This window comes from Lucilia cuprina, chromosome 2 (genome assembly GCF_022045245.1).
Source record: "Lucilia cuprina isolate Lc7/37 chromosome 2, ASM2204524v1, whole genome shotgun sequence".
NCBI lineage: Eukaryota > Metazoa > Arthropoda > Insecta > Diptera > Calliphoridae > Lucilia > Lucilia cuprina.
In genome coordinates this window covers 28,905,269-28,919,578 of record NC_060950.1, presented here as the reverse complement: position 1 = coordinate 28,919,578, position 14,310 = coordinate 28,905,269, and the positions used below count along the sequence as shown (strand labels likewise).

At 32.7% G+C, this 14,310-nt stretch overlaps 1 protein-coding gene across 2 annotated transcripts in view; it reads right to left on the bottom strand.

Annotated features, from left to right (window-relative positions):
- LOC111682214 (cytoplasmic dynein 2 heavy chain 1) overlaps positions 1 to 14,310 on the bottom strand; it is a 47,738-nt gene that overhangs the window by 24,445 nt on the left and 8,983 nt on the right. The window contains exons 1-11 of one of the 2 annotated variants that reach the window (XR_006940886.1): positions 13,441 to 14,241; positions 13,067 to 13,233; positions 12,581 to 13,004; positions 12,288 to 12,520; positions 11,865 to 12,218; positions 10,179 to 11,501; positions 9,899 to 10,115; positions 9,585 to 9,836; positions 8,829 to 9,509; positions 6,133 to 6,315; positions 1,735 to 2,846 (exon numbers count right to left, since the gene is read on the bottom strand). Coding sequence is in view for 1 of the 2 variants with exons in the window: in XM_046950896.1 (XP_046806852.1) it covers positions 1,735 to 2,846; positions 6,133 to 6,315; positions 8,829 to 9,509; positions 9,585 to 9,836; positions 9,899 to 10,115; positions 10,179 to 11,501; positions 11,865 to 12,218; positions 12,288 to 12,520; positions 12,581 to 13,004; positions 13,067 to 13,233; positions 13,441 to 14,260 (5,766 nt within the window). In the remaining variant the exon portion in view is untranslated. Of the gene's footprint in view, positions 1 to 1,734; positions 2,847 to 6,132; positions 6,316 to 8,828; positions 9,510 to 9,584; positions 9,837 to 9,898; positions 10,116 to 10,178; positions 11,502 to 11,864; positions 12,219 to 12,287; positions 12,521 to 12,580; positions 13,005 to 13,066; positions 13,234 to 13,440; positions 14,261 to 14,310 lie in introns of those variants that run through there. The other variant, XM_046950896.1, reaches the window with a different exon arrangement.

Below are 14,310 nucleotides of genomic sequence, written 5' to 3'. Positions count from 1 at the left end.
CCATGATAACCCTGCAAAAACCGAAATCTGTCTTTTCACAAGAAAGACAAAAATTTCTACGTATACCGAACCTTTCTTCCGGGGCAAAAAGATACCAGTGACAAAGTTAAGTACTTAGGTGTATTCCTCGACCGAAAATTAAAATGGAGACACCACATAGAGGATAGGATCAACAAAGCACATCGGTGCTGGGCGATATGTGGAGAACTATAAGCATGAAGTGGTGCCATAGCCCTACTATGACAAATTGGATTAAGTGGTGCCATAGCCCTACTATGACAAATTGGATTAATAAAAGTGTAATAAGACTAATTCTAGCTTATGTTTCAATAGTCTGGTGGACTACTTTAGACAAAAAGTGCAATATCAAACTTCTACAGGGAGTTGGGTATAAGTGGTGCCATGTGTACTACTTCAACCATGGTTCTTGAAACCATTGAAACATATTTAAGATATAAGTCGGCGCTTACAGCCGAACGGCTCTTTACTTTAGGTGATCTGGCCAAAAGCGGTTGATATAAAATCATCGGAAGTGCCTGACCGTATACCAGACACAGAATATGTCATAAACTTTGAAACTCTGATCCCAGATAGAATGTCTTGTTCAAGCGGAACGTTAGAGCAAATACCAGTAGGAATCCGTTGTTACACGAATGGTTCTAAATTGGGGAATACTGTGGGGTAGGAGGAAGTCTGAATTTAGTATGATAGTACGTATTCTGAGTGAATTGGACGTGCGGATTCAGACGTATGTAGAGCATGTGGAGACAGTGAAACACTAGAGCACTTTCTTTGCACTGTCAAGCATTCGTCGAAGGTAGATCCAAGTATCTTGGAAGTGATGTTATTCCGAAAATTACATTCCTGACTTACACTGATTAGAAGATTCTTAGGAATTACGTTCAGGAGACTAAGTTTCTGAACACTGAAAAATAATTCATTCAGTTCCCTTTTTCTTCTCGCGATAAGGAGCGCGCAACAGGCCCGATGGATTTGATGTTGTATACATCCCCTATAAACCTAACTTAACCTTTTTATTGCTATACGATTGATTTTTTAACCAGTTATCTGCATTATAGTAATTTTTGAAACATATATGAGGCAAGGAGAAATAAATTACATATTTTTGGATTTTACCAAAAAAAAAAATATATATATATATAAGCTTCCAAAGTATAACACTCTAAACTTCGTCCTTTAAAAATTGTCTTATAAACGTGTTTTTAATGTGTCAACATGTTTTGTCTTTTAGAAAAGTAAGGAAGTATAGTAGGGCAAGACTTGACGGCGTGATCCTTGTAAAATTTTTAGGACGATTTTTGATTATACAGGTCTTGTTTATTTTGAATTTCATCGCTATACTCGTATTGTTAAGATAGATTAAGGAACTTTAAATGGGGGTAGGTTCAATTATAGACCGATCCTTACAATATTTAACAAAGATCTAATATCTCCTTTTAAAAAATTTCACTTATAATAAAATACTAAGTGACCAAAAAATTTGGTACGAATCGAAATTAAGTTTACCAATTTAATTAAACTTATCTTTTATATATTAAATTTTACGAATTTAAATTTTTGTAAAATACCAGACCAGACCAGTAGACACAACATTCAACCCAATATGCAATAGAATGTTGTAGTAGTAAATAAATTGAAACAAAAGCAAATTATTTTACACCCACAACACAAAGCAAACAAACCATAGAAAGAAACAACAAATTTTCTACTTACTTATTATCATCCAACACTGAATTGAGTGCCTCAATCCATTCTGGATCAATGCTGCCATCACAAACAATCCATGATTGAATGTGCAGTGGTTCGGCATTTACAACGGCAGCTGTATGTGTTAAAACGCCATCAAGCCATTGACGTGTATCAGGATCAAGACGACCTAACAGTTGAATGCGACTCATGGATTTAGGACTAATAGTGTGAATACGTATTTGTTGTTGCTGCTGCATTGAAGTGGTGGTCGCAGTTGGCCTAGCGGAAATAGTTAATTGTGATGATGCAGTTGATGTTGATGACACTGATGTTTGTGTAATTAAAGCTTGACGCAATACTGATATTATGGTTGATTTACCGCAACCGGGTGGTCCCATTACAACAACACCCATGCGCTTTTGCAATTGTTCATAGAGTTGCAAACATTTAATCATTTGCATTTCATTAGCACAAAGACCCAATAAACTAAATGCCTCCGTAATCGACTGTTGCAAGGTTGATTTAAATTTGTCATTGATTTTAATTTCTGGAAATACATTCTGCAATAGCATATCAAAACGTGCCACATCATGTAGTGCCAATTTGGACATAGTGGAGGCACGTAGACACTGTACCACCACCGACATTTCACTGTTATTATAATTGTCGTCATTGTGCACGACCACAATATTGTCATGATTATTTGTTGCACGATTACTATTATTATTTTTATTAGTTGCAATCGTGGCTGCTGTTGGTGTGGTTGTTATTGTTGCATCGACATTATTTGTGCTCTGAGCTGAAGTGCGTGTAATCTTTAGATTTTCACGTAAACCTTCACCGCAAGCAAGTAAAATGGTTTTCAATTCTCTTAATCCCCAATCGTAGTGACGCTGGTGTGTTAATATTTTGCCACACATATCGAACAGTTCGACCACACGTTCGGCTATTTCGGTTGCCTGCTTAAATCCTTCCACAAACAACATGACACGTGCAATTTCTCGTGGTTCCGGCTGTTGCATAACAATTGGACGAAATAATGCTTGTATGTTGCCAGGTAATTTCTGTCTGCCACCATAGTCAGCGCCAGCCGGATTAAGCGTTACAAATATGCCACAATGATGATTGAGTTTAATCTGTGACAAAAGGAAAAGTTTCCAACATTACTATAAACATATATAAAAACAAGTAGGAAAGTATAGTCGGGCATGGCCGAAAATTTTTATTTTTTTATAAAGAAACTTTTATGTTAAATATTACCATAATTCCAAAATATTTAAGCAATTTGTTGATAAAAAACTATAATTTCTAAATGAGGCTTTATATAGGTCAAATATGGGCCGATCCTCGGTAAATTTGGGAAAAGGATATATTTTTAAATAACAGTTAGTTTTATTGAGTTTCATTGCGATACAAATGGTTACAAGTCAATTAGACGTTTAAGACATTTTCTGAATGGGGGTTTGTATGGGGGCTAGGGTCAAATAAGGGCCGATCATTACGAAAATCTGCAGTGTCATTTATACTTATATAAAACTTATTTGTGCCAATTTTTAGAGAGATAGTAGAATATTTGACATAGTTATTGCATAAAAAGTTCAAATCGGGAGGTATGGCTGTATGGGGGCTAGGTGAAATAATGGACCGATTTCAACCATTTTCAAAAGTCTTCGTCCCTGTGCCAAATTTTATCAAATTGAAAATTGCCGCCTGTACCTTGCGCACAAGATTTACAAGGACAGCCAGTCAGCCGGAGAGACGGACGGACTAACTTAATCGATTCAAAAAATGATTCTAAATCGATCGGTATACTTTAACGCAAATCTATAGAAACATTCCATGTTATATGTTAAACGTATAATACCCTCCCTACTATAGTGGTGTAGGGTATGATGATTGCAAACGCAAATCTATAGAAACATTCCATGTTATATGTTAAAGTTCAAAGGAACAAAGAAATCTAAAGTAAATATTTATGAGTCCAAGTATACATATGTAAGTTGGAATGTACTTTACGATTGTAAAGATTGCAAGTCTTATATACACATACTTACAGGCTGTTTATTTAATTTTCATTAAGAGTGCAATTAATTTGCATGTTGATTATTGATGGCATTTAAAAAGAGTAATTTTATAGGCTTAATAAACAATTTGTGCCAGAAATCCGAAATGAATTAACAAGTAATATAACGTCTTATCAATAATTAATTAAAATTCAATAAGCCACAAGAAAGCTTGATTTCTTAGAACAGCTTGTTCTTTCACATTTTAAGATTAAGAGTTTTCTCACTGACATACATATGTATGACATATTCAAATATAAACTATTAAGACTTATATTCGAATATGTCCAAACTTACACTTGGTTATCGAACTAATCGATACAATTTTGGATTTTTTCGCGGCAAAGAGCATATGAACTAGGGTATTCAATTATTTGAGGTTTTGCGTTAGCCGGTTAATAATCGGATAATTAAAAATTATTTGGTTAATCGAATAAAAGGAAACTGGATGTTACTGTTGCTTTTTACAATAATTTTCTTCATATTACATCCTGTAAAAATTCACAAACATTCACACATGGAAAAGTTGATAAGCAACTTTTATGTCCTTATACAAGGATTTCAAAGTTTAAAGGACTACAAACGAATGTTTAAAATATTTATATATATTTTATAATGCCAATATTGGTATCAAATGGAAGATGGGAATCTGTACATTCTATCTATATTATTTACCTGTATCACTTAGAGAAAAAACGAAAAAGAAATTAAATTGAAAAAGGTTTCATTTTCGACTCAAAAACTTTTTGTGACAAATTTTCTTTAAGATTTCCAATTCTTTCTTGATGATTTGAAATAAATTATATTATTTCGAAGCAGAGGAAGTCAGCTTCATTTGAAATTAATATTAATACCAACTTTTTAATATAAATTTAAAATTCCATTTTTTGAAATCGGATTTGAAAAAAAACTAAACATAAAATTGAATGAAGTGAAAATAATATTTTTGTTTATAAACCGTGCAAAAGTTATTTTCAAGCATGAAAAAATCTATGCGTGCAGGAAACTGTGGACAATTAGTATTAACTCTGAGTACTCAATTTTTCATAATCAGGACTTTAAAGCTTTAAAGCATTCGACTGAAGATCTTCTAATATAACTTTAACGGAAGACCATCTTACATAGATTACGTTATAGGTCTTCTTATAAGCCTTTAGCGAAAGATCTTCTAATAGGCCTACAACAGAAGACCGTTTAAAAGGCCCTTTTAAGTAAGCCCTTTAGTAGAACCGAGAAGGCAAGCACTTGACTGACAATGACACGCCGTGTAAAATTGAAATGATTTTGCAATGCTACGGGGTGTGCTTGTGTCTAATGCCTTTGGTAAGGTCTCTTTACTGACTCTTTTTCCCGCTGGGATCTATTCTGCCGGTCCGAATTTTGCTCAAGTACTCAAACTAATCTAAGAGCACTGCTGTAATGTTGCATAAACTCTGTAATTAAAAACATCATTTCCATGTGAAGGCCTCTGTTGATTCGGCAACAGCGTCTACAGTCGTTACAGGTAGATCGAAATACGATTTTGGATTTACTTTTTTAATCCATTGGTATTTATATCAAGTATGCCACTTCCTGGAGTGGTTTAGAAACGTAACGAGTGTTTACAAATTGTTTACAACTGCTTTATTTTGTAAATGAAATTGGAATCTTCTTAAATTGGTCAACATTGTTGAATATTTTTAAGTGAAACTGTCGATGCCTTCAGATATAGATGTCATATATATCGCATTCCTATTGATATCGTAAATTTCAGTCAAAAATACCGCATACAGTAGAAGACTACCATAACGATCAACAGTTTCTACAACCAACTTTTCTTTTTTTAAATATTGGTGCATATTGAGTTTAACCTCCGAAATCAGTCTACATTTTTACACAAGAATGTCCTTATTTGTTTTAATTATAAATATTCTATTGAGGTGAGATAACGGAAAAGTTAGTATTTTTTAATTCTAAAAGAAGAGTACATCTTACGCTTTACCACCTGCTTGAGCAGTGCCCTAATTTTCATGTTATAAAGAAATAATTATGACTTGGTTTGTCACAGTCTACTAATAAAATTATTTATTATTATGGGTAGTTACAACACAGAACCGTTAAAATTGAATATTAATATCAATTAACATTAGACGTTACAAATATTAGAATTTAAAGTATGAAATAAGTTTTATATAATTGAAAAATCCTATACTAATTAATTTGTTAAAAATAAACTCAATTTAGTATGTACTTAAACAACTTATTACAAAAATACCAACTCATAATTTGAAATCATGCACTAGAGAAGATACGTAAGTAATTATGAATGTGTACATTTATCATTTTGCACTTTTACATTTCGAACAACAATTTTACTTACATTATTTTCAGCAATTTGAACCGTATCCGATTTATCCTTTAGAGCACATTGTATGGGTTGTATGAGCATTGATATGGCCGAAAGTGTTGCTTCTTGCAAACGATTGAATTCATCAAAACAACCCCAGGCGCCACAACGAGCCAGACCAGTCAAAATCAAACCCATCGATTCAGTATCAACATTCTGTATTTTGAATAATAAAAATATGCACATATGAGAGTTGAATACATTAAATAATTTTCATGTAAAAGTGGAATATTCAAAAATGTATAAGTCGTAACTTGTACCACAATGGTTTTAGTAACTAACTATGGAGGAGTAAACACAAACATTCGTAAAAAAGATAAAAACAACTTAAACATCTAGGAAGCATGAGAAAACAAATGACATTCTCATATTGAATACAACAGAGTATGGAAATAATGCATTTTTTGAATTTTAAAAGTATTGAAAATAATCTGATAATCTAAAAACATGTAACATTCTAAATAACTTGAATAAAGCATCAAAAAACTCGGAAGTTTAGCGAAAAACTTTCATTATAATATTATAGAACAAGATTCGAATCGAAATACTTATAAACAAATCGTACATAATTGTTGCCAGCATATGACAAATCCAATGCTACAAAAAACAATACATTCTTTTTGAATTCTGCGCACCTTTGAACACAAAACAAATTGAATAGGAATGCATAAACATTTTAGAGTTGTGTAGAGATGAGTTGAGTGTTGTAGTGCTAGATGAATATTAGAATGGCATTAAACCTACTACTCGCTCAGAGGAAAATAAGATTGCTGGAATAAGCTTACTAACTAACTAACTAACTTACTATCTAACTAACTAACTAACAAACTAACTAACTAACTAACTAACTAACTAACTAACTAACTAACTAACTAACTAACTAACTAACTAACTAACTAACTAACTAACTAACTAACTAACTAACTAACTAACTAACTAACTAACTAACTAAGTAACTAGCTAACTAACAAACTAACTAACTAACTAACTAACTAACTAACTAACTCACTAACTAGCTAAATAACTAACTAACTAACTAAATAACTAACTAACTAACTAACTAACTAACTAACTAACTAACTAACTAACTAACTAACTAACTAACTAACTAACTAACTAACTAACTAACTAAATAACTAACTAACTAACTAACTAACTAACTAACTAACTAACTAACTAACTAACTAAATAACTAAGTAAGTAAGTAAGTAAGTAAGTAAGTAAGTAAGTAAGTAAGTAAGTAAGTAAGTAAGTAAGTAAGTAAGTAAGTAAGTAAGTAAGTAAGTAAGTAAGTAAGTAAGTAAGTAAGTAAGTAAGTAAGTAAGTAAGTAAGTAAGTAAGTAAGTAAGTAAGTAAGTAAGTAAGTAAGTAAGTAAGTAAGTAAGTAAGTAAGTAAGTAAGTAAGTAAGTAAGTAAGTAAGTAAGTAAGTAAGTAAGTAAGTAAGTAAGTAAGTAAGTAAGTAAGTAAGTAAGTAAGTAAGTAAGTAAGTAAGTAAGTAAGTAAGTAAGTATGTAAGTAAGTAAGTAACTAACTAACTAACTTATTTACTTACTTACTTACTAACTAACTAACTAACTAACTAACTAACTAACTAACTAACTAACTAACTAACTAACTAACTAACTAACTAACTAACTAACTAACTAACTAACTAACTAACTAACTAACTAACTAACTAACTAACTAACTAACTAACTAACTAACAAACTAACAAACTAACAAACTAACTAACAAACTAACAAACTAACAAACTAACAAACTAACAAACTAACAAACTAACAAACTAACAAACTAACAAACTAACAAACTAACAAACTAACAAACTAACAAACTAACAAACTAACAAACTAACAAACTAACAAACTAACAAACTAACAAACTAACAAACTAACAAACTAACAAACTGACAAACTAACAAACTAACAAACTAACAAACTAACAAACTAACAAACTAACAAACTAACAAACTAACAAACTAACAAACTAACAAACTAACAAACAAACAAACTAACAAACTAACAAACTAACAAACTAACAAACTAACAAACTAACAAACTAACAAACTAACAAACTAACAAACTAACAAACTAACAAACTAACTAACTAACAAACTAACAAACTAACTAACTACCTAACTTTTTTAACTAACTAACTAACTAACTAACTAACTAACTAACTAACTAACTAACTAACTAACTAACTAACTAACTAACTAACTAACTAACTATTTAACTAACTAACTACCTAACTAACTGACTTTTGTATAACATGTATGTACCAATTTTTTTTGTCGAAAGAGACACAATATTTCCAAAGTGACAAAATAGCAACGGAAAGCTCTCCACAATGGAAAGCTCTAAGATATAGCCTAAAGAAAACTGAGTGTTAATTCTAAATTCGAGTCTAATTTCTTTCTAAATTTGAGGGTCCGGAGTAAGCATTTTAAATATTAATCCAAAACAATTATAATATTATTTAGACGATATCATTTAAGACATTTCTTTAAGGTTGACACCAATACTTTTAAGGAAGGGAATATTTTTGCACTGAAAAATTAAAATAAGGAAATAAAATCAAAATTTCTGCAAGCTAAAATAGCTACCTCCTTAAAATAAAATTCAAACCGATGTAAAAAAAAAATTAAACAAATGAACCAACAGACACTCACCTCATCACAATTAAATACCAATACGAGACGACCCAACATAGCGCCCAATGCTTTAACACATTCTGTTTTTCCAGTACCAGCTGGGCCGAAAGGATTACCACCCAAGCCCATGTGCATGGCTTGTGTTAATATAAGATAACATTTGTGTGTTAAACGTGTACTGACCAGCTTATTAGGATTACCTAAAAATTCATACGAATATTCAAATTCAGCATACACCATACGTATGATAACCGTGCGTGCATCTCTGCCACTTGCACTCCCTGTTCCACCTCCGTCGTTGCCTAAATAAAACTTTAGTTGTGCCAACCAATGCCAATCATTTAGATGCATTGTATTGTTTTGTATTAGTTCCTCCACGACTGTTACATAGTGTACCAGTTCAAAGAGCAAAGAACGCAATTTCATTTGTAACAACATGTCATGAGTTTGATGTTTCCATGTCGAATATTTGGTTATTTCCGTATTGAGTTGTTGTTGGAGTTTCTGCAGTGACATCGTTTGTATGGCTTTTTCAGCCTGTTTGGTAAACTGTATGGCTCGTGTAGTCGATAACACTTGTATGGCATAATTTTGTAAAATATTTTCATTGTAACCATCTGTTGGATAGGAGTTACAACATTGAACAATTTGCTCTTTCAGGGTTTGTTGAATATTGTTGACCAGTGCATTTAACCAAGTCTGAATAGGTTGTAATTTTACGTTATATTAGTGTTAAGTAAATAGTAGTGTTTATTTTTTTTCATTTTTACTTACTTCTATGGGTCCAGACATTTCAATGGCTGTTTTTAGATTAAGAACATCTCCTTCAGAACTTTTCACTGATTGTATGGTATATACTGGTCGTTCCCCATTGGTTCCATGTTTAATACCTAAAGCATGACAACCAGGAAAAAGCTTCTTAATATGTTTTTGTATAACTTCGGGATCTTTAGAGGCTTGTCCTAGGATTTCCAAAAGATCATCATCGCCCAGGAAGTAAAAACGGGGAAAAGAGTTGCGTTTTTCCTTAATAGTTATAAAAATATTAATTCTTTAACTTTTATAGAGCTTTTTTTACAATATCTTACCATTATGTAGGACATTAAATTGTTTTGACATCTGGTCAGTTGAGTTTCCAGAGACTTGACTAGAGTAGTTATATTGTTAATTTTTACCAAAGATATAACTCTAGGATCCATTTCTATTTCCCTCATAATATAGCGAAAGTCTTTATCTATGCGTTTGAATAAGGCCTCTTCATTTTTTAGAGTGCCAGCCTCAAAAACCGGTTCCAAATAAACCCATCTAGAAGTTTAAAGGATGAGTTGAATTATTTTATACAAAACTTGATTGTTAATAATACTTTACCTCCTTTGTGATTGATTCAAACTTGTTAAAATAGCATCCAAAGAGTTAAGTCTACTTTCCCATAGTTCGGCCTGATCCGAAAAGGCCTCAAAAGCTGATGAATTTTTAGCCGACTGAAGTAATGATTGATTATCACCAATTTTATTTAGGACTTCCTGATAATCCTTAATTAATGTTATAGAATTACCCGACGAATCTTTCTGTGATATCAGCTTCAATTTGGCTGTAACCGACCATTGATCTAGTTCAGTTAAAGCTTGACGCACCACTTGCTCTGAAGAGGCTTGCCTTACAATTTGTGATATTTCTCCAGCATGTTGTTGCAATAAAGCCTGATCTTGTAAAATATCTTTTAAGGTAAAATTGTGTAATTTTTTCATATCTTCTTTTTTGAGTAAAACAAAAATTCTAGCCCAATGACGTTCAGTTAAAGAGTCTGATTGCAACTGCTGCAGAATTGGTAAAATGGTTTGCAACTTTTCAACACTTTGTCTTATTCTTTTTGATGAGAGATCTATAGAAGAGTTAACTGAACTTTCCCATTGTGTTATGAGCTCATTTAAAATATAAGGACGCCTGCGGTAAATGGCCCATTCTTCTTTTAGTATAGCATCCAAATCTTTTAGATAGTCATCGTATATAAGCCACTCTTGTGATTGAGCCTTCATTTTGGCATCAATTTCGTCGAATGGCTTAAGCAAATCATCGGGAAAGATCATATTGAACTTGGCACATTCTTCTAAAAGTTGCTCTTTCTTGCATAAAATCTCCTGCCAGTGTTCTTGACGCTCTTTGAACATATCCAGCGAGGCATCTTCATTAGCCTCCAACTCGGCTATGGTTGATTCCCAACGTATGACAAATTTCTCTGCCTCATTGTGTAAATTTTGTATTTGTGTCTGAGCCTGATCTTTGATCATGTCGACTTGACGTTGCAGTATAACAGCATGATTTTCCAATAAAGGTTGCAACTTTTCCCATTGTATTAGTATGGAGGCTAATGAGGTAACACGCTCTTTACACCAACCAGCTAAACAGGTATCTTTAGCTTTGACCAAATTAAGAGTTTCCGTGACTTTTGGTAATTCGGTCATAATTTTTTCATATTTCATACCCGACTTTGTTATGGAGGATTCATCCATGGGTACATTTTGCAAGAATTGTAGAGCATTTTGTAGAAACTCTTGTATGATTGTAATATCGTTTAGTATGGATGCTCTAAGGCTGTTGGATAAAGCCTCCCAATAACGACGACTGATATTTTCAATGTCTGACCGTAAGGGTAATATATCGATTACAATGCAGTCAATAGATTCCTCATTGCTGAAATAGACAAATAATTTTTAGTGATTTTTTTTAATGTTTCGAAAATGTGCCTCGATCCGGACTTAAAAGCAAAATTCCCGAAAAACTTTTGGGATATCTCTATGTGGTTTGAAATAGTACTGTTCCTTGATCTTAGTGAATTTGTTTTGCGGATTTCAGATTTAGTTGGAGTGAAAATAGAATCATTCAAGCAAATCGTATAGTTCTTATACGATCTTGAATACTTTTTGAAGATTATTAATCACTTATTTTCATCACTTTAATTGAAAATAAAATGTTTTAAGCTTTATAAATTTGTGCTATAATCGTTTTGGAAATCATCCTAAAGTATGATCGTCATGGTATTTTAAACTAACTTACTTTTGTATTTTGGCAATTTTCTGGCTAAAATGTTTACACTTTCGAAAATTACGATCCCAATCGTCCGAGGTTTGTAAATGTACACCACAAAGTTCTTCCACATCGACACAGCCTAAAGCCACCCAGGGCAGCCAGAGTTTTTTAAACTTATCTAATTTCGAAAATAATTCCTCAGCTTGTTCATATAAAGGACCCAAATAATGACGATTTATTTCGACCATAGTTTTAAACAGATCAGAACCTTTATCGGATAAACCACGAAAGCCACAAGGACGTTCTATAAAACGGCGCAATTGTGAAAAATACTTATCGCGAATTTCTTCTTCTGAGGGTATAAAAATTAGCTGGCGTTGACTGAAACAAAAAAAAAAAAAAAAAAAAATAGAGAATAAAGACAACTTTATAATAAATTTCATTAATTACCGAAAAGTTATTTTTATATGAATATCGGGCAGTTTATTATTCATATCCACTAAACCAATAATATACTGATATTCCAATACTTTATATAACTGATGATCCCAGTGCAACTTAAAAGCGTCAAGATTAGTAAAACCCTGACGTTCTAAATTTGCTACCAGTTCTCTTAAATGACGCATTTCATCTTTCCAGGTTTGACTTTGGGTAAAGAGATCGGTGTTCATAAGTTTAATAACCTGGAAGTTAAGAGTTTTATAAAAAACAAGTTTTCTCTTAATATATTTAGAAACACTAACCGTTCTCTTTGCCTGTTCATGATAACCCACTAAAAGTGTATTATCAGCTGAAAGTTTACTCACAGCTGCTTGTAAGGTATTAACATAACGTTCCACGGAGTCTTCGTCATTCCAAGCCACCGTTTCGCTGTGCACTAATTTCGAAAGTTCCATAGCATTTTTCAACATAATAGGTCTTTGACAGGGTATCATGCGATCACCAATGGTATTGTGAAAAGTAGCAATTTGCTGCAATCGACGGGCGTAACACATATACTTAGCGGCATGTGTTGCAGCCGAACGCAATTCGGAGGGTACATTATAGCCCATATTTTCAAATTCTCTAACATCTTGACAAAATGTTACCAATTTTGGGTTAAATGTAACGCGCATCAGTTGACGACCCTCTTTTTCGAATTTCACCACGGGTTGATCATCGCGAAGTCTATGGAATGAAGAAAATCTAAATTTTAGAAAGAAGATATTGAGATAGAATTCAAGTTTTACTTTAGATCTCCTGACTTTACGGCTGTCGCATGCTGACCACACCAAATTTCAAAATTAGTTCTCAATAATGATTCCGTTTCCTCTTTTATTTCCTGCACCGCTTTATTGATCTTATCGAATCCTTCTCTTCCAGATATAAGATGACTAACTTTTTCGATTTCTTGGATCTATAAACATAATTATAAACATGAAATCAACTATAGACTAGACTATAGACTAGACTATAGACTAGACTATAGACTAGACTATAGACTAGACTATAGACTAGACTATAGACTAGACTATAGACTAGACTATAGACTAGACTATAGATTAGACTATAGACTAGACTATAGACTAGACTATAGACTAACTTAACTATGACTTCGACTTACTTGATATTGTACCACTTTCAACCAACGGCATTCATTGCATATTACCGATAAGTGTCCGGTATCTGGTTCCATATTTGTATCAGTCATAGCTTTACGTAAATCTTGCAAAAGAATGTGCAACGACTGCATAAACTGCTCGCGCTCAATAGTTAATAACTCCAAGACCGTGGGACGTTGTATTAATGTTTCATATTTTGAGAAAATAAAAATCACTTGACGTGGATTACTCAAATGTTGATGAAGTTGTGCCTTCAAGGCAGCAGCAATCCGCTCATCTGTTGGCTGTAATAAATGTTCAAAATTTTGCAAAGCCTTATTCCACTTCGCCTGACCCATGGTAGTGGTATCGAAAATATTTAGATTCCTAAATGGCGATTGATTTGTAATCATTTCACGCATTTCCTCATCATTTAAAAGAGTAGCAATTTGTTTGTAAAGATTTTTAATATTGCGAATTTCCAACATGCGCTCCTTGAACATTTGGGCACGTTTTGGTATATGTGCTTCCCCTACCCAGGGATGTTTGACATAATTAGGCCAAAAGAGTCGTGTCAAAGAATCGCATAATTGTATCCAAGAATCTGCGGTATCTATACACTGACTCATAAGGCTGTTTACCACGGAGTTATTTAAACTCCAAATATCCTCGTTTATCAAGGGCTCTAAACAAAATTCAATTACTTGATTGCCAATTATATCCATTAGATCAGCCATACGACTTTGGGGAAATTGATAGGATAACCGCCAAAGTTCATCGAAATTATTGTGAGCACTATCGAGAAAGTCTTCAAGATTATTGCCAGAATTGACGTTAATTGAACTGTGAAAAATTTTATAAATTTTAAATAATTTTACCATAAATAGATAAAT